Raw genomic sequence first — 23891 nt, 5'->3', positions numbered from 1 at the left:
TAATAGAAATGCATAGGCTTAGTAATAAAAACATAGAATAAATATTAACTTTTATATGAATTCCATATTAGAATTCATAAAACATTTGGGATATAGTAAGTTAATTTTTCATATCATTCAAATTGGTTTTGCCAGTCTTTTTAGCTTTTAAGTATGAAAAATGTAAGTCACACATGTGACTCATCTTTGTGATTTACGTTATGTGACAGTAGCTGCTCTGGGTCTTCCAATCTCCCTGACTACATTGTTTCAAAGTCGCTGTGTTGCCCATTTTAATGAAACATACACTAGCTCTATTAACTTAAACTAGTGCATAGACTAAAAGACTGATAAGAACGATCCCCATTGCACATAATTCCTTTGTGGTTTTGTTTTGTTGGTGGTACTGGGCTTTGAACCTAGAGCTTTGCATATGCTAGACAAGTGTTGTACCACAAAAGCTACACCCTCAGTCCATGCTCACAATTCTTTAATGCTTCTTTCGGTACCTTTGTTTATCATGCTAAAAACTGAGAAATTACAAGAGATTCTAGACGTATTACAAGAAGAAAAATTGAACTGTGAAGTCCAAGCAATTAGCCTTAGCTCGCACAAACGCTAGATGCTTGTTACAGATGTTTGTGGTTACAAGGCTGGGGCAATAAAGGTGCTGTGGTGGAAGGTGTTTGCTTGCCCTTAAGTGGCTCTGTAAAGGTCTAATGCCCTTCTGCCCTCAGCTTGCAATATCTCAACAAGATTAGTAATGTTCTGAAAGGATCTGCAAACCACAGCTGTTGGCTTCTCTCCCATGTCCCTGTGACCCCCAGGGAGGCCTTCACTGCAGAAGAGGCAGGATGAAGGAGAGTGGGAAGAGGGACAGTGGAAAATACTTGGAATGCCAAATTCACTCACAGCAAGGGAGCAGGGGACTCCTGCCCCAAGGTCCTTCCTTAGCAGATTAAATTGATCTAGCTGATGGGGTGTGGTCACATCTGTTGTTATGCAGTGCTGACCTCACTTCTGGACACTGCAGTAGGTTTGGAGGTGCCAAGAGACTGGAAGATAGTGCCATAACAAGAGGCATGGTAAATGCTAAAAGAGGAAGTGAGCAAGTTCCACGATAAAGATAGTTTTCAGACTGATAAAGGATCTGAGACGGGGTGGGGTGGGGGGATAAAAGGCAAAACTGTGAATGGAGGAAGCAGAGCCATGCCCTGGAGGTCTCACTAGCATCTCACTGTGGAGGTTTCCAGTATAAGTGCGGTCACAGCTCTGTACTTTAGAAAAGTCTGGTAGGTTCCATAGAGCAGGACAAACGGGAGGGAGGAGCTTGAAGCAAGGGGACACACAAAGGCAAAAGAGAAGCAAGGAAATTAGGAGGTAGAACAGAGAACAGGAGCCACAGGAAGAGTTCCAGGCTGGGCTCATGCTGTTCCTCTGCTACTTGGGGTATAGGAGAGAGCACAACCCTTCCATTACCATAGTCAACGAGGTGGGAAGCCCTGGCAGTAAGTAGGCTTCTACCTGCTAGCTAGAAAATAAAGGAAGGAAGGGTTGGTTCTTGGAGGACAGACTGGAACACATAAGGAAGAACAGGCCTACTTTGGCTCAGAGTTCAAGAGTACAGTGCCAAGCCGGGCATGATGGTGCACGCCTTTAATCCCAGCACTTGGGAGGCAGAGGCCGGTAAATTTCTGAGTTTGAGGCCAGCCTGGTCTACAAAGTGAGTTCCAGGACAGCCAAGGCTATACAGAGAAACCCTGTCTTGAAAAACCAAAAAAAAAAAAAAAAAAAAAAAAAAAAAAAAAAAAAAAAAAAAGAGTACAGTGCCCCCTGGGGTGGGGCTGGCATATAGAGCAGCTGATCACAATGCATCACTGGTATAAAAAAAGAACCAAAGGCAATGAACTTCTCAGCTACCCAGATGCCTCGCACTGAGGCCCCACGAGGACCTTTCTGTTTGTTTCTTTCTTTCTGTTTGGTTTCGACTGAACCATCAGCTGCTGGGGAGCTATTCTGGACAAGAAGATGATTGTTGGAGACCCAAGGCCTAAGGAAAGAATAGCCTAAGGAAAATGGACAAAGGTGGGCCTGCACAGGGGATACGAGGATAGCACCCTCCCACTTCTTCCTCTAGATCCTGTTTCCTGCCACAGCTTGTTCTGGCTTCACAGTGACCCAGAGCATGAGCCAGACCAGACCCAGAGATACGTTACCTGCTCTTGTGTTTTATTTTTATTTTGAGGACAGGGTCTCATATATTCCAGGCTGATCTCCAACTTGCTGCATTGTAGCTGAGAATGATTAACTCCTAACCCTCCTGTATCCCCAAATGCTGGCATTACAATGTCTGCCACTATACCTTGTTCAAGTGGGGCTAGGAGCCCAGGGATTCATGCATTCAAGGAGAAGCACTCTACCAACTGAGCTACACCCCCAGCCTTGGACTGCCTCTTGTATACTTTCCCATCAAATATAAAGGGAAGTCCCTGGGGTTGTCTTTGGCCCAGTGTAGTTTACTGTTGTTGTTTGTATATGTTAAGATCTACTCACCCATATGTCTGGCTAGGACGCTAGGGAAAGAAAGGCAGGAGAGGCATGCTGTAGCCCACATCTGCCCTGACTGCAGGCTCATGTGAAAGCAGATATGGCAAGAACAGCATGGGCTGTAAAATGGGCAAGGGCAACATAGAAGGCTTCCTGGAGGAGGTGGGATTTAAGGCAGTCTTGGGGAGTGGGTGCTATTTATTCTAATCCCAAATAAGAAAAGAGATTCAGACCCTTAAAAGATTTGGACTCTGGTGGCCTTGGTTGTATATGTCTATAATCCCAGCCTTCCAGGTACAAATGCAGAAGTATGGAGAGTTCGAGGCTAACCTGGGCTACATAGTGAGACCTGGTTTCAAAACCCCATGAAGAAGTCAGGCGTTTAGTCCCAACACTAAAGAGGCAAAGTCATGTAGATCTCCATGAGTTCCAGGTCAGCCAGGACTACAAAACGAGATTTTGCCCCAGTGCAAACAAATAAAAACAACCATAAAGACACCCCGACGAAACAAAACATAAAAAAGGAAAACCAAAAAAGACTGGGCTCTGAAGATTCTGCAAGGGCACACACTGGGCTCTTGAGGTTTGAGAAGTGGGAGTGGGGAGACCCCTGTACAGTGAGTGTCTCAGGCCTCAATACCTCCTGTGGCCCAGGTCTTGTACACCTGAAAACCATCTGGGAAGAAAGTCATCACCATCCGCAGAGGATCCCAGCCCTGAGTGAGGAAAAGCCACTTCCCTTTCCCAGGAGGTCTGAGATCTCAGGGATGGGAGGGAAAGGGACACAGCTCTTTCTATTCTGAAGTCAGTCCACTGGAAGTCCCTGGGCACAGGGCTCAGCAGACATGATAGCGTCAGCTTTAGAGACCTGGCTACTGAGTCCAAACAGGGATTGGCTTACATTACCTCTTCTGATAGTCCAGGCCCCTGCCCTCCCATCCCTCTCCCTGGGTGGGATGTGCTCAATAGAGAAACACTGAAGAGAAACCAGGACTCAGGAGACTCATCCCCTACTAGTGGTTTTCCAGACCCTGGGTTAGCTTATGCTCTGGTGCCCAGGCTTGGACCCTTCCCAGTGTGGTGGCAGTGCCTATCCAAAGCCAGTACTGTGTGCTGAGTTTTCTCTTCTGCCTCTCAAGATGGAGTGTGTGTGGCGGGGGCAGGGGTGGGTGGGTTGCCTAGTCTGTCCAACGCGGCCAGGCATGTGCGGTTCAGTGACTGGCTGAGGCCTGAGCAGAAGGGACAGCAATGCCTTTCCTGAGACAAGTGGGAAGAAAGTATCAGGCACGGCTGACCGAGCTGTGACCCAGGGCCCAACACAGAGCCAATTAGCAGTCACCACCATGGTGGCAGGCTTGCCACAGTTTCCACAGGAGGCCCCCATGTGCAGCTAGAGTGTCAGGCCGAGTTAGCACCAGGAGGCTGAGTGGAGCCCAGCTGCCTAGATGGAGGGCCATGGGTGATAACACTCCCACTGGGCTCTACTGGAGGTGGGGGGCAAGCATGCCTCCACTCACAAATGCATGTGCTAGCATGATGCTGGATGTGTGTTTGTGCACATGCTTGTCACTGAAGGTTTGCATGACTGTGGCCTGGCCATGCCTTTGTGTGTCCAGTTAGCACATCCTGTGTGTGCCTGCTGTGTACACCAGGAAGCCTAGGATGAAGCCGTCCTTGTGGGGCTGAAGGTCCAGAAGGATAGGTGGGAAATGATTAGGCATCTACTGTGTACTCTCTACTGTGAAAAGGTAGATCTGGAGGCAGGTGCCGCTCGCTCCTCAGCTGCTGTTCTCAGGGTGGGCCTTTCCGAGGGAGAGGTGAGTGGAAGTGAGGTGGCGGCCAGCTGGTTTGAAGGAGGAGAGTGGCAGGCAGGGCAATGACCAGGGACCGAGTGAGAGGAGCTGGATGGGAGGGAAAGGATGCAAACTGGAGCTGGAGTGACAGGAGCGCAGCCTTCAGTGTGAGCCTATTTTCCCAGACCCGATTTGAGGTCCAGTTCTGGCCCTTTCCCTTAGCCCAGCCACGCAGCTGGGCACGCAGGGCTTACAGCACCTGACACTGTCTATGGTGGTTATCCTCAGCTGTACAACCCCACCTGAGTGCACTTGGTATCAATGGGTGCCCAGGGGAAGGAATCAGAGCCCTCAAAACCTGGTATGACCTTGGAACCCCACCTGATGGCTAATCTTGAAGCGGCCTCCTTGTGGCCAGAGGCAAGGTTGCCCATGGGGACTGAGATGCAGTAGGAACACAGGGCAGGCTCTCCCAGCCCAGACTTTTAATCCCCACCACCTCCTGTACTCAAGGGCTCTGAGCATCAGCATGTCCTGGAAAGCTGGCTTTTAACCTTGAACTCCATCTCCCAAGACCCATAGTCCCAGACAAAGAGCCCAAGGGAGAGAGCTAGGTTGGCCTATCCAGGTGGCCTTAAGGAAAGTGAAGGGGCATTGTTGTGGAAAACTTGTCACTATGCCAAACCAATGGAGCTCTCCTCCCTTCAACTGAAGAAGTGTGTGACATTGTTCCTGGGGAGATGTGATCAGAACCCACTTACCCCAGACAGAAAGCAACAACTGACCCAAGTGCTGGTACCACCAAAGTTCAACCTTGAACCAATGGGCTTAGTGGGGTCATAGATGTATGGGTGAAAGGTTAATTCAGGAATACGGTCAACTGAAGGTAGATAAGTGACTGATCCCAGTATGGCTGACAACTCACAAAATGGAGCCTTAGAACTCTGCATGCCTTGCAGGCAGCTCTACAGGTTAGGGGAGTCTCCAGAAGCCTTACTGCTTGATACAACCTTGCAGAGGAAGAGGCCTGTGCGTCTGATCAGTTTCAGGGACTTCCTGAGACTCACAGGTTGCTTAGCTCCAGAGTTTTAAGACCTTCCTGTTAGAGGATCTCCAGTGTTAGGAACATTCCTCCAGGGTAGAATGTTTCAGCTCAGAGGGTATTGCTGCAACAAGAGGGATAGCTTGGATGTCCTGCGGATGTTAGGTGGGAGGCCCACAGCTGTGTGTCTGTGTCCTGCATCTATGGGTGGGCCCAAACATTTATGTTTGATTTAGGCCAAACTGGAGCCATCATGCTAGCCTGTGAATATGAGAATGTCCCATGTCCCTTTGCACTGTCCACTGTAGGGCTCTTCTGGGAGACTAAACAAATGTCTGAGTGTCTCCAGGTTTGTCATTTGGCTATCAGCCTCTGTAACCGGTTAACACCCCCTTCCCCAGCTGACCCAGAGGCTCTCAAAGAGTAAACTGCAGGTTCCACCTTCACCTGGGCCACAGATGGCCACCACAAGTAGACACAAGCAGTCTCCCAAGATGCTATTCTGTGATGTAGGTCAGCGAGTGCACACACACACACACACACACACACACACACACACAGTCCAGTCCCTGTTTCTCTCCCGTTGGCCTCCCACCCTGAGGTGCAAGGAGGTTGGTGCTGAGAGAGGTGAGAAGAACATAGTAACACCTTCTAGTGCAGTGTAAACTGAATTTCCTGGGGGTGGTGGGGTGTGACAAAGAGAAAATCAAAACAAAGAAACATTTGTGTCCAAGAGTCTGTAAGGCTGGTTGAGTGAGTAGAATGTCCACAGGTGTGGAGAGTCAGAATGTTGCAGATCTGGAGCCAAATTATCTTGGGCCATCTATAACCTCCTTAGTGGTCATATACTGGGCCCCTCTGTGTATGACCTGGCAGCCTGCGACTATCAGGTATAGTCTTTCCTAGAACCCAAAAACACACCCTTAGCTTCCACAAACCCAAAGTCTAAGAAGGTCATCAGACAGCATTTGTCCTTAACAGAGACTTGGCTGCTTATTTGTGACCTGCCATCCTGCGATTTTATAGTTTTTCAGTTCTTTATTATCATAAAAACTTCACAAAACTGTCTCCACATGCGACTGTGGTGTTTAAGGGGATTCTGAACCTGTGCTCCTGAGCTGTAGTCACTCATATTTGACTCAGAATAAAATCTGTTTTTCCCACCTTTGAGGTGAGAGCTGTGTTTTTGCATCCACAGTACAGACTTCTGAGTGTCTCCCTCCAGCCTAATGTGGGGTCTGGGTGAGCAGACATGGGCTTCCCGCATAGAAACTCTTGGAAAGTTGCCTCCAAGCAAAGTTGCTTCAGAACAAGTGGCCAAGAGGATGCAGTGAGGACGGTGGATTGTGGTGCAAACCGGAAGCCAGGAGAAAAAGCGTTGCCAGCTTGGCTGGAGGTGTGGCCAGGATCCGTGGACTCCACTCAGACGAGGGTGGTGATATCTTTGCTGGAGAGAGGCTGGAGTGATGAAGTGATGCAGTGATGTGGGATGGCCACATACAGGCTCAGCGAAGGTGCAGTGAGGAGCAGACACAGAAAGGTTGGGGACTCCAGTCTCCCGAGCACTCTGTGCCCTTGTTTCTAAGGCAACAGCTCCTTCCAGGTGCCTCGTGGGAACTGTGGAAATGAGGACCTGAACGTCCACTCGTGGACACATCTGGGAGGGCCAGGAGTCAGCAAATCTGGATCATGTGGACCCACGTTCCCCTCCCCTCCCTGCCAGCAGAGACGAACCCTGGAGTTCATCCTAAGGTGGTTGTAGGACAGACAAAAACTTCATCCTTCCCGCAGAATTTGAGTGTGGGAGCCTGCTGGAACAGGAAGGCCTGAGAACTATAATCTGAGTGCCCAGATCACAGCCACAAGCAACCTTTCCCATAACCAGCCTTTTCATTAATGTCTTCTCAGCACAGATAGTCTCCACATTGATAAGATGGTTACCACAGACCTGGCAGATGGGAAGAGAGCATCGAGACAATCTAGGTGTGATGAGACAAGCTAGGTGTGATGGCTAGTTTTATGCCAACTAGACACAAGCTACAGTAACTTGAAAGGAGGAAGCTTCAGTTGAGAAAATGCCTCCATAAGTTCTGGCTGTAAGGCATTTTCGTAATTAGTCATAGATGTGGAAAGGCCCAGCCCACAGTGGCTGGTGGTCCTGGGTTCTACATCAAAGCAAGCTGAGCAAGCCAGGAGGAACAAGCCAGTAAACAGCACCCTTCCACGCCCTTGGCATCAGCTCCTGGCTCTAGGTTTCTGCCCTGTTCCAGTTCCTGTCCTGATTTATTTCGATGATGAACTACAATGTGGAAGTGTAAGCCAAATAAACCCTTTCCTCTCCAACTTGCTTTTGGTCATGCTTTTTATACCTAAGCAACAGTAACCCTAACTGAGATAAGGGCGACTGCATGTGGGACATCCTAACTGTGTGCTTTGGCTTTGATGAGCATCTTGCTTCCTTCTGCCAACCCAGGTGCTCTGCAATCAGATTTCCATATGCTAATGACTAGGCTGAGGCCAGTAATGAAAGAGCCATTTATGTGCATTGTGTTTTATTTTTATTATTTTTAAATGGAGAGGGGCTGGAGAGATGGCTCAGTGGTTAAGAGCACTGGCTGATCTTCAGGAAACCTGTGATTGGTTCCCAGTATCTACACAGTGGCTCAGGTTGGTCTGTAACTCTGGTTCCAGGATACCTAACATCTTCTTTTGGCTTTTTTGGGCACTGCAGACTTATGGTATATGGACATATATTCAGGCAAACACTCATACACATAAAATAAAAACAAATAGAATCTTTAAAAAATAAATAGATAAAATGAAAAATAATATGGAGGCCGTGGAGATGGCTCAGTCAGTAAAACAAATGGCTTTGCAAGCATGGGAACTTGAACTTGACCCTAGAACCCACATAAAAAAGCCAAGCATGGCGGTTTGTGCTTGTAGTATTAGTGCTTGAGAGACAAAGACAGGTGAGTTCCTGGGACTCACTGTCAGGAACCAATGAGCCTCGCATCTGTGAGAGACCCTGTATCAAAACCAAACCAAACCAAACCAAACCAAACCAAACCAATAACAATCTAAAAGCAAAACAAAACAAAACAAACAAACAAAAAAAAAAAACCAAGGAGCCATACCATTGTTGACCTTTGGCCTCTCGATTCACATGCACAATGTGCACACACACCTGTATACATGCATATATGCCAGCACACATCACAGAAACAAGGTCTTTCTGTGTGTCCCTGACACTTGAACCTATGTAGCCGAATCAAGGCTCCACACTTGTAATGGCACTCTGATCTCTGTGCTCAAATGCTGTGGTTACAGGTGTACACTACCTGGCTTGGCCTTGCATGTTGCTTTAATGGAGGACACACTGCTGAAGCCAATAAGAGATGCTTTCTTAGAAAGGAAGGAAGGAGGGTATTCAGGCCCAACACCCCAGCAACACGCTTGCTCCCTTTTCCATGACTGCCTGATTCTGATCCCTCGCATCACACACGTGTGCACCTGGCTGAATGATGTGTGGGCAGGACGTTCTGTGCTGAGGGAGGAGTGTGTTTCCTTTGAGGAGTTGCAGAGAGATGGTGGTATGTGTACATGTGGAAGACGATGCCAGAAAGAAGTGTGTGTGTGTGTGTGTGTGTGTGTGTGTGTGTGTGTGTGTGTGTGTGTGTAGTATTTGAAGAGAGGGCATTCCAAGACACTGTATTACTGTATTTATTTCAGTGGTTATTAATGTGACTGGACCAGGCATGGTGACACACACTTCTCATCCCAGCACCCAGGAGTCATAGGCAGGAGGATCTCTGTGAGTTCAAAGCCAGCTTGATCTACCTACAAAGTGAGTTAGAGGCCAGCCAGGGGAGGGAGATGAGGAGGAGAAGAGGAAGAGGGGGAGGAGGAGGAGGAGGAGGGGAGGAAGAAGAGGGAAAGAGGAAGAGAAGGAGGAGGAAGAAGAAGAGGAGGGAGAGGAGGAGAGGGAGGAGGAGGGGAGAAAGAAGAAGAGGAGAGGTTCTGGAGAGATTCAGTTGTTAAAAGCACTTGCTGTTCTTTCAGATGACCTGGGTTCAGTTCGCAGTACCTGCTTGGTAGCTTACAGCTGTCTGTAACTCCATTTCCATGTAATCCAATGCTCTCTTCTGACCTCCACAGGCACTCATGTGGTGCACACATATACATGAAGACAAAATACTTAGGAGTATAGCATAAATAAATTCTCTTTTTAATTACTTATTTATTTTATGTATGTGAGTATACTGTAGCTGTCCAGATGGTTGTGAGCCTTCGTGTGGTTGTTGGGAATTGAATTTTTTAGGACCTCTGCTCACTCTCGTTGGCCCAGTCATTCTGGTCACAGTCCCAGCTTGTTCTGGCCCAAAGATTTATTATACATAAGTAGATGACTTCAGGTGCACCAGAAGAGGGCATCAGATCTCATTACGGGTGGTTGTGAGCCACCATGTGGTTGCTGGGATTTGAACTCAGGACCTTTGGAAGAGCAGTCAGTGCTCTTACCCGCTAAGCCATCTTGCCAGCTATAAATAAATAAATCCTTAAAAAAAAACATTTTTAAGAAAAAAAAAGAATATAACTGTGCCTGGTGGTACACTCCTGTGATCCCAGCATACAGGAAGCTGGAGGATCAGGAATTCACCACAAACAGTTATATAGTGAATTTGAGGCCAGCCTGGGGTACAAGAGCATGTCAAAGAAACAACATAAAAATAAAAAAAGAAAGAAGAAGATGAGGACAGTGGGAGGAAGACTAGGGGCTAGGGTAGCCACCTTGTCCAGTTTGCTGATGACTTTCATAGTTTTAGCACTGAGAGTCTGGTTTCCTAGGAGACTGCGGTGGGTCACCATACCCACTTTCTCTGTGCTTCAGCTTCTTTTGCTGTAGAATGGGTTTACGAGAATACCATCATTGTAAGAGGGTGATGTGTGCTGGTCAGGAGGGGTCGAGAACACCAAGCAGTCCTGGAACATGCGGGATCCACAGCATGGAGCTTTTCTGCACAGCCCCAGTGGGTCGATACTGGCCCACGTACTTAGGACAGGGCAGGATGTCCTCACAGGCCTCACGTTGTCTGCAGTCTGTCCTGTGACTCTGGGCAGCACTAGAAGGCAGACGAGCAGGGTCCCCATCCTCCATTCCGCTCAACACCCCCTCTTCTTTCTCCTCATGAGAAAGGGTCCAACCCTTTTCTTCTTGCCTTGAGTTCCTTCCTGTCAGGGCAATGTCTGGAGCTGCTTGAATAAAGGAGAATGAAGGGGAACAACTCTGCCAGCCTGACTGAGGAGGCTTCCTCAAGAGGAGTGCTCTATGCCTGCGCCAGCCAGCCAGGCTACACCCACCAATGGTGTGCCTCTCCCTCTTCCTCTTCCTTTTCTTCTTCCTCTCTTTCTTCCTCCCTCCCTCCCCACCTCTCTGTGTTGCTAATAGAAAAATGTACAATATCCTAAAGTCAGTTACAGGCCAGAAGGTAGAGCAAGAGAAACCAGCTAACAGTTTTAGGCAGCAGGCAAAACTCCCAAGAGGACCACCACTAGGGTACCATCTCCTTATGTGATACCTTCTCCTGTCCATTGTCCTGACCTCTAGTCCCTAAAATGTGCCTGATTTCCTCTTGTTCCCCCCCCCCTTTATCTAAGGATCTGAGGACTTACAATTTCACCTTTGTTTCTCAAGGGTTTTTTTTCTTTAAAAGTTTTTTTTTAAAGATTTATTTATTTATTTATTTATTTATTTATTCTATGTAAGTACACCGTAGCTGTCTTCAGATACCCCAGAAGAGGCTGTCAGGTCTCATTACGGATGGTTGTGAGCCACCATGTGGTTGCTGGGATTTGAACTCAGGACCTTTGGAAGAGCAGTCAGGTGCTCTTAACCTCTGAGCCATCTCTCCAGCCCCCCTTTAAAAGTTTTTTATTACATTAGGTGTGTGTGTGTGTGTGTGTGTGTGTGAGAGAGAGAGAGAGAGAGAGAGAGAGAGAGAATGCTCATGTGTGCACATGCCAAAGTGCACATGGAGACATTAAAGGACAAGGACAACTTGTGTGGGTTTGTCCCTTCCTTCCACTATGTGGGTCCCAAGGATCAAATTGATCAAACTCAGGTCGCTGGTCTTGGCGGCAAGTGTCTTTACCCTCTGAACCATCTCACCAGCCTCAGGTTCTCATGATCAAACATCTGGAGTAGCCATCCTAGCAAGAGAGAAGATCTCAAGAAATACTTTTGCCTCTCACTTTGACCATCAGAGGACTGAGACAACAAATTCCAAAAAAAAAATCAGCTTTCTTGAGAGAATCTCACACTTGGAAGGCCAAGGGCTGAAGCTGATGCCAGCCAGAGCAGGGGCTTGTCTCCCAGAAAGAAATTTCACACAGCTCTGACAGCCTGGCAGACCGTCTGGCAGGAGACACAAGAGCTGAGACGGTGAAAGGCTCAGTGATGGGTGGACCACTTTCTCCAGAACTGCTTAGCTATTATTGAAACTTAAACCTCATGTCTGTCCCCTGGAAGAGGGACTTGTGGGTTGGTGGCCATCACCATTTTGTTTCCCCTCCCACACGGAATGAGTCTCCTTTCTCTGCTTCTCACTACCACTTATCTCTTCAGTTGGCAGACTCAGGACAATGGTCAAGTCTGGCTAATTAGAGAGGCTGGAGAGAGCCCAGGCTGTGACTCTAACACCACCGAGAACACAGACAGGTGTTTCTAACTGACAGCTAGTTCTACAGCTAGTGCCTGAGGGAAAACTTCCCAGCACTGGTCCTGTCTCCCTGGCTTTGGGCTGTAATGGTCTCACAAGCCCTTTCATTTCAGAGATCTCTCAGTCTCTAGAACTTTCCTTTAACAGCATGTTAGGGTCTGATCCTCCCCTTTGGGGTTCTTGCCACTCCCCCTCAAATCCTGTGCACTTGTCTTAGTTACTTTTCTTCTTCGGTGATAAGACACCCTGTGGCAGCTTATAGAAGGAAGAGTTTATTGGAGGGCCTATTGTTTCAGAGGGTGAATCCATGACCACCATGGCAGGGAGCAATGCAAGAGGCAGTCAGGCATGGCTCTGGAGCAGTAGCTGAGAGCTTACATCTTGAGGCAGGGAAAGCTAACTAGGAATGGTATGGGCTTTTTAAACCTCAAAGCCCACCCCCCAATGACACACCTCCTCCAATGAGGCCACACCCCTAATCCTTCCCAAATATTTCCACCAACTGGGGAGTGCACGTTTAAATATATAAACCTGTGGGGGCATTCCTTTTGAAGCTACCACATCACCCCTGCACATAGTTCTGTTGGGCCTGGCACATTAGAAGACAGCGCTTGAATAATGATCTAGGACCATTTCCCTAGAAAGCCCCTCAATGTACAGTCCTATCATGTGACAGGGACAGGGGTGGGGCCTGGTACACTGGGTCACTTGGACAAATGATCACAGATCACCTGTGTGCACCATACAGTGGTCAAAACTCTCCTAGTTTGCTCTTTCTCCCCTTCTGGGACTGTGCTCCGGTAAGTTTGCACAGGATACCAAACAATAAACTTGGTCACTGCATGGAGCATCACCAGGAGAACTTGCTCTTAGGAGGTGGGCACTATCCAGGAGGTCACCTATTAGAAGTATGGTATATATTTGTCATGGAGTAGAGTAGAGTGCATCTGATTATGGCTCCCAGCACCCCATGCTGCTTCTGGGAGTCCTAGAGAACTGGCAGTCCTTCAGGCATGTGTGGGGAAAAAGAGCCTGGTTCTCCAGTTCTTTCTGCTGGTGATACCATTGATGCAGCCTGGCAAGACTACGGAAATGAATCCTGTCCACAAGTAGTGTATGCAATGTGTGTGGTGGATGCTATCACGCCTCCCTGGCTGGCCTTCACTGCAAGACTGGTAGAAGGAAAAAAAATCTCTGTCCCTCAAAACTCCTTGCACGAGGTCAGGAAACCACTCCTGGCTGTTGTTCTCGGCTGCTCCTCTGATTGCCACTAGAGGGCAGAAGGCGACAGCTCCAATGAAGAGGTTTTGCTATCAGGGTGATGACTCCACAACCCCACCTTGTTTACTTTCTCTCTCTCTCTCTCTCTCTCTCTCTCTCTCTCTCTCTCTCTCTCTCTCTCTAATTGGATATTTTATTTATTTACATTTCCCTGTGGAAACCCCCTATCCTATCCTGCTTCCCCCCTGTCTTAGACCCAATGGATGTATGAGTCTGTGAGAATGTCACAAGTTGAGTTATTAAAGGCACGGTGTGAGGAAACACAGCTGTGAGAATTGTGAGAAGTATCCTTACAAAGATAAAGCTAGAGAAGGGAGACGAAGCCTGGAGCTGAGGTGGGACCCGGTCCCTGGGCTGAAAGGCAGGCCATAAGGCAGAACCAGCGAACCAGGGAAAAGCACAGGGTTTCTGCAGCCAAGCCGCCCAGCTTCAAACCGTGCTCCTCTGGGTACAAGCTATGTGGAATTGATGGGAACTGAATCTCTGTGTCTTGGTTCTTTGGGAGACAGAGACAGTAACAGCACCATCGCCTGCCCTAGATGTGATGCTAACTGGGTCAGCTCATCTGAGTCACTTGGGCCACGTCTGGCACAGAGTAAGACTGTGGGAATTGCATTTAGCATCTTCTGACCTTGATCTTAGCCAAAATGCCAAGAAATTATTCAGCAGTGATTTCCAAGGAAGAGATCTAGATGGGGCTGGGCTATCACCTTCCTCCCTCCACACGTCCAGTGACAATGACAAATGTGAGAGAAGTAAAGGCGAAGGGGTGGGCGCATTCGCCGAGTAGATTCTGCTCCTGACTAAGTCAGCATCTGCTCCATGACCTCAAACCTCCCAGTCTTTTACTCTTGAAATGAGTCCTTGGCATTTACTGTCCCTCTTCCTTTATCCTTTCCCCTCTCACATTGAGACTTGGGCCTCCTGGCTCTCATCCCTGTTCAGCTTGGTCCCCAGGGCTCCAGAGCTCTATGGGATGGAGTGGAACTGGAGGGGGCAAAACAAAAAAACAAAAACAAAACAAAACAAAACAAAACAAAAAAACCCTACTTTCTGTTTCTTCCTGCTTGCCTTTCTTGCCATCAAAGGAAGTTCAGATCTTCAGCCCTGGCTGGCCAGGCCAGTTTGGACTCTAACACAGGAGAAATGGCAGTACCCAGCTGGCATACCAGTTCTAGCAGGCACATTGAAAGGTGGGTGCACTCAGCTTTCAGGGGCCCCAAGTCCCTTTCTCTCCAGTTCTGAAGAAAGACCAGAGGACACATCTACATTTCTTCCCTCCATGACTTAAAGATTTTTATGGTTTGTTTTGAGACAGGGTTTCACTATGTAGCCCTGACTAACCTGGAACTTTGTATGTAAACTAGGCTGGCCTCAAACTCACAAAGATCCACCTGACTTTGTTTCCCAAGTGCTGGGACTAACAGCATGCACTACTGTGTGTGGCCTATTTATTTTTAAGTATGTATTTGTGTGTCTGTGTAGGGTATGTGCACTTGGGTATAGGCTTCCAATGAAGACAGAAGCCTCAGGTTCACCTGGACCTGGATTTATGGGTGGTTGTAAACTACCTGACGTGTGTTGGGAAATAAACTTGGGTCCTCTGCAAGAGCAACATGTGAGCTTAGTCACGGAAGCATCTCTCCAGCCCAGTTCCTTTTTTGTTTTGTTTAGGAATGAGCACTTACTTTGTGAATCAAGAAATCTGACTCTGTGTGTGATATGTGTATGGTGGCACATACCTGTTGGGGGTCTAGGAATTGCCACACAAGCCACTCAGACACTGATCTTGGTCTACTAGGGATGGTTTACTGAATGCCACATCCCAAGACTTATTGAGTCAGGCTCAGGAGACAAACCATGACTCCAAGTTAAGATCCTCCAGGGTTGTAAAGCCCCAAGCCGCAAACATCTTGTGCCATGTTATTTCACCAATCAGGATTTAGGGATGGGGAACTTCCTTAGGAAGATGTCTTTGTGTACACTTGTCCTGCTCCCATTGGTTAGGGTATTCAACGGCTGCAGGGAACTTGCCTTTGTCTAAAATTCATGTCTTAACTTGTCTACCAGGATGGGACTTGTTTTGACTAAAATTCATATCTTAACTTGTTAACCAGGATGTCAGCTGCCCACATACCTGTCTCTCTCTGCCAATTAGGAAGTCAGTTCCCAGGGAAGTCTTGGGAACTTAAACTTTACTTGACCCCTACTCAAAATGGAGGGGGGGTCTTATTTTAAATAGTTTCTTATATCTCTTATGTTGGGGTTCATCCCAGGGGCAGCTTATAACAGCAAATCCCATAAAAGCTTATAGTCAGGTGCAGAAAGTATTGTTGGATGGTCACTTCAGACCCAAACTTGCTGTGAGTAACCATGCAAAGCATTTCTATTTAGATTGGTTTCCCAGGGCACAGAACAAAACAGAATACATAACCAATCCTGGCATTAGAAAGTTTCCTAGTAACAGTAGAAACATGAGCAAGTTTCCTTATAATGGCAGGCTGGCCAGGTGACAGTTACCTAGGCCTTAATATTGTACCTAGTCCTTAACATATAATATCTACCATTCCAGCACTCAAAACTACTTAGTGTCACCAAGGCCAGCCTGGAGGCACATAAGGCTGTTTCAAAAAAAGAAAAGATCTTTGCATGATGTTTCTACACCTTTAATCCCAGGATTTGGGATAAAGCAGAGGCAGGCTGGTCTCTGTGAGTTCAAGGTTAGCCTGATTTACATAGCAGGTTGCAGGACTACATAGAGACCCTTAATCAAAACAGACAAAACCAAAACCAAAGTTATATTTTGCCCTAGTACGGAGACTCCACACATCTGAAACCCTACCAATTGAGAGCTGGAGATGGGAGAGTTGACAGTTCAAAGGCCAGCCTGAGCTATGAGACCCTCCCTTTCTGAAAATAACAAACAAAAAGTTTGTTTGAGATAAGAGGCTTGTTGGCACTCTGAGCTTACCTGTGTCAGCCACTAGGTGGTGCTCTCTCAGATGATTACCTGCGGTGTCGCAAGTACAGTCAGTGCTTAGCTGTTGCTTTAGTCCCCACGCAAAAGTGAAGACCTGCATTGCAAAAGACCTCAGCCTAGAGGGAGAGTTAAGGCTGAAGGTGACCATTTAAAGGCACCTGGGATTCCAGATTATGCGGCTTCCTAGTGTGTGACCTGAGAGAAGGGAATCTTCCTCTCCCAGAAAATTAGGATCCAAGGCTGTGCGGAGCAGGCTTGAGCCAGGATTGGTTCCAATCAATCTGGGCTCTGTGTAGGCGCTCCGTACCGGGTGCAGCGCGATTTCGATCCTCCGAGCCGGTTAGCGGCGCTCGCGGGCTTGGCGGGGGCGCAGGGGCCGCGGCGCTCCGCCCTGCTCCTCTCGGCGTCCTCTGGGCGGGGACAGCACGGCGGCGGCCGCTCAGTGTCGCGGGAGCCGGACCGCGCAGGCCCGTCCCGGCGGCCCGGGGGGCGCCATGTGGTTCATGTACGTGCTGAGCTGGCTGTCGCTGTTCATCCAGGTGGCATTCATCACTCTGGCCGTCGGTGAGAGCGCTGACCCGGGCCGCGCGCGCCCCGATGCCCCGAGCCGCCAACCGCTGCTGCTCTTTGCAGCTGGGCGCTGACGACCCCGAGCTGGTCCTACTGGACCTCTGCGGAACCTTCCGGTGGGGATGCTTGGTTCCCGAGACGCATCCTTGCTCTTGGAGCCCTGAGCTCCCTACTCAGCCTGTCCCCTCCAGCTGGGACAGGGGGAAGGCCCCTGTCTGTCTCACCCGGCTGTGTGCTAGTGTACAGCACCCGGCCTGTAAACTAAGTGTTCTGCAGGTGTTGATTGACGAGTGAAGTTTAAGGTTCCCGGAACAGAGGTTAACTTTATGCTGTGCGGTCAAATCCAATATTTCTACAGTTGTCTTGGCAAAGTTCTATCTACTTGTGCAGATGAGAAGGACATCCCAGGGGTGCTTTGGCTTGTTCCCGACTTCCTGGAGTCTGAGGAGGGTTGGTGGGGGACTACAGGATGAGCAGGCTGGTGGGAGTGTCCCTGGCTGATCTCTTCCTGTTTGTCCCCCTCCCTCTGGGACCCCCTTCTCCTACCCAGCGGCTGGACTGTACTACCTTGCAGAGCTGATAGAAGAGTACACGGTGGCCACCAGCCGAATCATCAAATACATGATCTGGGTAAGTGGCCGCTTTTCCCTGGAGTAGTCACCCAGGGCTTGTTTGCCCTACATCAGAAACAGGAAGTGGGGACTGTTTGAGCTGGGGCTGTTTTGGTGCTGAGAACCCAGGATCTGAGGGTGTCCCACTTGCTTCCCTGCCCTGCAGTCTGCACTCCTGGGTCCAGATCACCCCTGGCCCTCCAGCCTCAGGTGGCATAGTTTCACAACCTACTGCCATTCCTTAAGGTGACAGTGCAGATATTTCATTGATAGGTATTCATGGCTTCGCTTTCCTGTGTCTGTCTCACAGTGTCCACGGTCTCTAACACCAGGTCCCCAATCCCAGCCCAGGCTTAGAACTTATAGGGACAATAAGGACAGTTTGTAACGCTTAGTTAGCTATTGCCCTCTCTCCACTCAGTGTCATTTGTCCTAAGGGAGAATGTCCAGCCCTTTCTCTTCCCTCATGGAGGTTTCTTTTCCTGAAGACTTGGTCCCTGTCCCTGTTAGAGAGGCTGTGAGGAAGACTGAGGTGCGGGGGGGGGGGGGGGGGAGGATACCTTTGGACAGAAAAGTTCACCTTTCAGTCGCCTAAAGTCTGCAGCTACTTTCACTCTCAACGTAGCCTGGGGTTGTAGTTTGTGGTAAAGACAGGGCTACAGCCAGCTCATTGGCTCAGTCTGTGGGTGTGGTTGGGATAGCAATTAGACCTTTCATCACCGACAACCGAAGCCTTTCTCAGACTGCCTGCTGGATTCATCACTGAGTTACGTAATTGATTCAGTAGATCATGCTTAGCATTCAAGGAAGCTATGAAATGGGACATGGGGGTACAGGCATGCATGCGGCCTTCGGTTAGATCCTCAGCTCCAGCTCCAAAAACAGTGCTAACAGTAAAAACGAGAGCAGGCAAAGTGAGTGTGCGCTCTGTCACACGTTGGGTATGTGTTTGGTGGAGTGCTGTATAAAATGTTTTTTTTTTCTTACTTTGGATCACTGTCTAAAATGTTTTAGAAGTGGCCTTCAGAGAGACCACCTTTTTGAAAGCTGAGTGTGGTTTCTGTGAACCGAGAAAACCAAAGTGCATTTGTAACAGCGCTGTGCAGAGCAGGCAGGGACTGACTGTCCCGGAGGCCTAAAGGTCCCCTGAGCCAGCGCCTCTGCCTGTTTTAGTTCTCCACAGCAGTGCTGATCGGCCTCTACGTCTTTGAGCGTTTCCCCACCAGCATGATTGGCGTGGGCCTTTTCACCAACCTCGTCTACTTTGGCCTTCTCCAGACCTTCCCCTTCATCATGCTGACGTCACCTAACTTCATCCTGTCATGCGGTGAGAGGGGGCAAGCAGGGAGGACTTGATGTGACTAGATGTGGGCACTCTGTCCCAGACACTGACCTGATACTGGGGAGGGGAGCACCTGAGCAGCGGCTGAGGTCCTACAGGAGGCCACACTGCTGCTCGTTCCTGAGGACCCTAGAGCCTGTCCCTGCCTAGTCCTCATGAGGGGAAGGGCTCCAGCCATGAGGACCTTGCCAAAGAGTCAAGTTAGAAGGAGGGTTTGGGAAAGAAGAGAAGCACACTATTTCCTGTCCCTGGAAAGTCACTTCTCATCCCGGAGTGACTCTGTTAGACCCAGTTGATTCATGCGGTGGTCACAGATGCACACAGATGTTTGTGAGAAAGGTTTTAGCAAGTGGTTGGCCACAGGCACTGTTGTTTTGCCTTGCTGTAGACTGGGTCGAGATGGCAGGTGGTGTGGGGTGTGCTTTAGAGTTAGGTTTCTGAGTCTAGGAGAAATCTGAATGTTATCTGTAGAAGGGTAGATTGTGAGTGTTTGGGGCATGTCGATGTCAGGTATAATTTTAACCTCAGAACCTGTTTAGTGGGAGTTTGTTCAGTACCAAGCGCCCTGTAGGTCTCCCAGTGAGCAGCTCTGGCCACCAGAAGGCTCCTCTGGCTTCCTAGGTCACTCCCTTCTCCTGCCCTTTGGATGCCTGGGAAAGTTTTTCTGAGGTACCTTGTCGGCACCAGGTGCCATCTATGTCTTAGCGTCCCTTAGCCTTGTGCAAGACATGGCAGAGTGCTGTCTTCATGGTAAAGGGCAGAAACGAGACATGTAGTTGTGACATAGGTATGGGGACACAGTGTTTCTGGTGCCTGCCCTTCATTCTGCTGTGGAGGCACGTCGGGCTTTGAACCTCTGAGCAGCTGTCCCCTTACTTGCTCTTTGTCATGAACGTGTGCACACTAGGGAAGAGTGTATGGGATCATAGCACAGCAGGATAGGTTGGTGTGTCTTTCCCCATCCTAGCTTTCTAAGGAACCCTGAGAGTACCTGGTCTCTATCTGAGGCCTTCTCCCTGCTGTGCAGTATGAAGCACATTCCACTGAGGTGTGTGTTCTGCCTACTCATGATCTCGTCTCCAACCTGGCTCTTGGGAGAGCAGTGGCCTGATCATGGGTTATTTGTAACACAAAGCAAACCTTGTTTTTATAACATGCCGGAATGTTCCAGTCTACCTTCTGATTCTGTTGCTGCTGCTGTCCGCAGTGAGGAAGTTGGAGCTGAGCACCTGTCCTTAACAGATGGGGACTGGGGTCTAGGCAGTGCCCTTGGCCCAGAGCCATGCTGTGGGTTGGTGTAGAGTCAAGACTGAGACCTGGGGCTCCAGTTTTGGGGCCTTCTGGATTTGGTGAGCACACTGTGACCGGACTCTCCATCCCCACAGGGCTAGTGGTGGTGAATCATTACCTGGCATTTCAGTTTTTTGCGGAAGAGTATTATCCTTTCTCTGAGGTAAGATGTACCCAGTGTCTAGCACATAGGCGTGGTGGCAGGGATGGGGGTGTAAAGGGACTTACATGATCCTCTTTGTGACTGTAGCTGTGATCCAAAACCGACTCCATTCAGGAACTGTGTGTTTTATTTTTTTGTATATGAGTACACTGTAGCTGTCTTCAGACACACCAGAAGAGGGCATCGGATCCCATTACAGATGGTTGTGAGCCACCATGTGGTTGCTGGGACTCTTAACTCAGGACCTCTGGAAGAGCAGTCAGTGCTCTTAACTGCTGAGCCACCTCTCCGGCTCCTGTTTTTTGTTTTTGTTTTCTTTTTTTAAGCAAATAAGTATAATGATTTTGGAAGGCAGGGCGTCTGAAGAACAGAGGGATCCCTTTGGCAAGGTGAGAGGACACTCCTCTTCCCCCAGTGTGCCCTTTGCGTGCCTCAGTAGAGTCATCTTCAAGCCTAGAAGGGTCACCAGGCTGGCCTGTGTGAACCGGACCTCACAAGGACCCACCCCTAGCTCCAGCCCCATCAGAACCTCCCCATGATTCCTCCCACTTGAAGCCCCCAAGCACAGTGTCCCTTGGGGAGGGACTCCCCCAGCAGTCTGTGTCAGAGAGTCCTGCTTCCTGAGTGCAGGGATAGGGTGGGCCTTTGGGGGCACCCTGGGGCTCTCTCTTCTCAGTCTCTCCTGTCACCAGGTCCTGGCCTACTTCACATTCTGCCTGTGGATAATCCCGTTTGCTTTCTTCGTGTCACTTTCGGCTGGGGAGAATGTCCTGCCCTCCACCATGCAGCCAGGCGGTGAGGAAGGGCGTCTTAGGTTAGGCGGGGGGGACTGGTGTCAGCCCTGTGAGAAAACACTAGGGCTTTGGGTGATGAGAACTCTGCACACATGTACACATGCATGCGCACGCACGCTCATCTCCCTGCCTGTGTTTCCACAGATGACGTGGTCTCCAATTACTTCACCAAAGGCAAGCGAGGCAAGCGCTTAGGCATCCTGGTTGTCTTCTCCTTCATCAAAGAGGCCATCCTACCCAGTCGGCAGAAGATATACTGACCCTTTGGGGAGGGCATGTGGGGGGCAAGACCAAGAGAGCCAGGCCCCTGGGACTCTGGGCTAATCGTGCCTGGGAGCCTGGAAGGTGTCTTCTGCCAGCCCAGGTCTCCCTCCCCTCTGTTCTGAAGCCTCGTTCCCCACCCTCCTCAGGAGGCTTGAATGCTGCCAGGGGCACCAGAGAGGGTAGCAGAGCCTGCTATGCTAGGAGGCTATGTCCCCAGCCCTCCCTTCCCCAGAGTTGGGTCTGGTTGGATGGGGCAGGCAGGGAAGCTGGTATGAAGCTGGGGAACTGACAGCAAGTTCTCAGGCAGGTGACCGTAGGGAGGAGCTGAGGGTTGGCACTTCCAGGAAAAGTGCATTTTGCTGTTGAAATGTGGGTCCTGTCCAATGCTGATTCCCTTTCGAATAAAGATTCTAGGTGGCACTGTTTGCCTTAATACCCCAGGAGTTCATCTTCTTCTCTGCCTGCTAACCTTCTGCCTAGACTAGGCTAGCCTGCTCTAGGGACTCTTCTGGCTCTTGCCCTTCTGGAGGGATTCTCATGGCCCTAAGTGGGAAGGGAACAGGGATGAGAATGAGTGGGCAAAGGCAGTTTTTCTGAGGCTTCTCCTCCTCTCCGTGTCTCCTTCCCCAGACTGTGATAGTCCAGGGTGGGGGAGGGGTAGAAAGTCTGTAGCTGGGTTAGAGATGTAGACCATCTACAATACCCTATTTATGTCTTCCTTTGAGAAAAAGGAGAGATTTCTTGGTAAATTCTATATCAGGCTCGGTGAAAAAAAAAAAAAAAAAAAAACATTGGCTTCTAGGCAGCCTAGGCTGCTGCTCAGAGCACACAGGCCACACTCACCTGCGCTTCCGGCTCCTGGAGGGATGTGAGCTCTGTCTTCTAAGAAGGTGAGCCTCATCCCGGGCACAGACCAGCATCTGTTGACCTTGCACTCCAACTACATACAGTGCCTTGCAGGGGCTCAGCAGTATATGGAATGAAGGTCCCCTCCCTGTCGCTGAATCTCGTACCTCACAGTGAGTCTGGCAGGTGCCCAGATGGACAAGGCATGGGGAAGACTGCAGTTCCTCAGCATCTTCTTATGCATCCTTCATCTCATTGGCTCTTGCATTTCTGTTGCATCTTGGCCCGCTAGTCTCTGAATTTGTTTTGCAGCTACAGGTGAGATTGCCAGACCTGTTTTCTGCCACTCGAGTGGATGAAGGTATAGGACAGGGACGGCTGCCTACCAGTGGGCTCAGGCTGGCCCCACTTGCTCTGCTCTCCACTTCTTTATCTTTGTTCATCCTGCCTACTGCTCAGACAGGGGCTTTCCCAAGCGAACCCAGGTCAACTCATCACAGGTCACCGGCTGGGTCTTGGGGTCGCTGGCACAGCTGATGGCCTGCTTCCTGGCTCACGTTTCTGAGCACTGGTGTGGCTGTTGTCCCTTCACAGTTTCTGTTATAGAGGCTTCTTTCTTACCCTGTGCACACAGGGGCTTCTTTACTGTCTTGTGGATCTCCTCAGGAAGCCCAGCTGTGCTGGTAGCTTAAGGGATGCTGTGGAGGAAGTCAGAGCCAATCTTCAGTCCCAGCTACTTCCTAGCTCAAGCACAGTTCTGCTGCCTTCTGGGCACAGAGACCATTTGAGCTTAGTGTCTGCTCTGTTTACCTGCTCTTTGCAGTGCCTCGTCCCTGGTCTCATGATGGCTCAGGAGCCAGGCAGAATATTGCTTTCTCTTTCTGCCTAAGTCTATCTGATCTATTCTTGGTATCTCTGTATTTGAGCCACCCTACTGTCATCTCTCACCTCCTTTTGTTTTGACAGTTTCCTATGTTTCTCTATCCTCTCACCAGCTGGGTTTCTTTTTGAAATGCATGGTTGGCCAAATCTTTTCAGGCCCCCAACTCTCCCCAGCTCTCCACTGGCCTCAGGATAAAGTCCAGACTCCTTAGAATGGTGTATGAGGTTCCTGGGTCCCTACTGGCTTCACCACTTGACATGGGCTCTGGGCCCCAGCCTCCTATACACAGAGACCATGGCTCTAGCTGCTTTGATACTCTTCCTTCCACTTTGGTAATTTGCCACTTTTCTTCTTAGATTTTATTTCTTCCAAGGAGCTTTGTCCCCTCTCCTCTCCTAACCCCAGCTGCCACACAGATGTCTAGGCTCACTGGCCTGCGGTATGGTCTGTCTCCCCACTAGACTGGAAGCTCCTTGAGGGCAGGGAAAGCCCTTGGGTTTTTGTATTATCAACTACCTGATTTTGGCGCCTGGCCCATGGAAAGCACTCAATAAATGTTTTGTTTAAAGAGTGAGCTGTAGTGTGTGACCAGGGCACATCGGGGTCCAGGGCAGCTTCCTGGGCAGGTTTCACATCAAAGTCACAGGTCTTCCTCTCTTGGCAGACGTGCTGCCCAGCCTCCTGGAACTGCAGCTTCACATACCCCGAGTGGGGCCATGAGCAAGAAGCATGGGCAGAGAAGCCTGCTCAGATATCAGCTGTCCCCACTGCCAGGCAGGGGCTGCAG

General features: G+C 49.5%; 1 protein-coding gene and 1 long non-coding RNA gene across 7 annotated transcripts; one reads left to right on the top strand and one right to left on the bottom strand.

Annotated features, from left to right (window-relative positions):
- Gm52907 (predicted gene, 52907) lies at positions 6385 to 16624 on the bottom strand. Of its 3 annotated transcripts, none has more exons than NR_168047.1 (2): positions 16333 to 16624; positions 6385 to 7309 (listed from the first exon to the last, which is right to left on the bottom strand). It is a non-coding gene; the product is annotated as a predicted gene, 52907 (long non-coding RNA). The 3 variants fall into 3 exon arrangements; NR_168046.1 differs by lacking the exon at positions 6385 to 7309 and adding an exon at positions 9567 to 10617; NR_168045.1 differs by lacking the exon at positions 6385 to 7309 and adding an exon at positions 9567 to 10614.
- On the top strand, positions 16460 to 23678 carry Tex261 (testis expressed gene 261). Of its 4 annotated transcripts, none has more exons than NM_009357.2 (6): positions 16747 to 16905; positions 17462 to 17541; positions 18696 to 18849; positions 20250 to 20317; positions 21010 to 21112; positions 21256 to 22145. In NM_009357.2, the coding sequence occupies exons 1-6, from the start codon at positions 16836 to 16838 to the stop codon at positions 21369 to 21371; spliced, it is 591 nt and encodes a 196-aa protein (NP_033383.1). In that variant the 5' UTR covers positions 16747 to 16835; the 3' UTR covers positions 21372 to 22145. The 4 variants fall into 4 exon arrangements, with proteins under 4 accessions (XP_006505951.1, NP_033383.1, XP_006505949.1 ...); XM_006505886.3 differs by having other exon boundaries at positions 16766 to 17027; positions 21256 to 23678; XM_030255311.1 differs by lacking the exon at positions 16747 to 16905 and adding an exon at positions 16969 to 17321 and having other exon boundaries at positions 21256 to 23678.
- The last annotated feature ends 213 nt before the right edge of the window (positions 23679 to 23891 follow it).

The sequence above is a fragment of the Mus musculus genome, chromosome 6 (genome assembly GCF_000001635.26).
Source record: "Mus musculus strain C57BL/6J chromosome 6, GRCm38.p6 C57BL/6J".
In the NCBI taxonomy this organism is placed as follows: domain Eukaryota; kingdom Metazoa; phylum Chordata; class Mammalia; order Rodentia; family Muridae; genus Mus; species Mus musculus.
Note: the sequence above shows the minus strand (reverse complement) of the source record. Positions and strands in the feature narration are given on the sequence as shown.

Excerpts from the sequence above, each read along its gene's own strand:
- Tex261 (NM_009357.2), top strand. The coding sequence starts at position 16,836 with ATGTGGTTCATGTACGTGCTGAGCTGGCTGTCGCTGTTCATCCAGGTG. Across the intron at positions 17,542-18,695 it reads TCATCAAATACATGATCTGG|TTCTCCACAGCAGTGCTGAT; the intron begins GTAAGTGGCCGC and ends TGCCTGTTTTAG. Across the intron at positions 21,113-21,255 it reads CTCCACCATGCAGCCAGGCG|ATGACGTGGTCTCCAATTAC; the intron begins GTGAGGAAGGGC and ends GTGTTTCCACAG.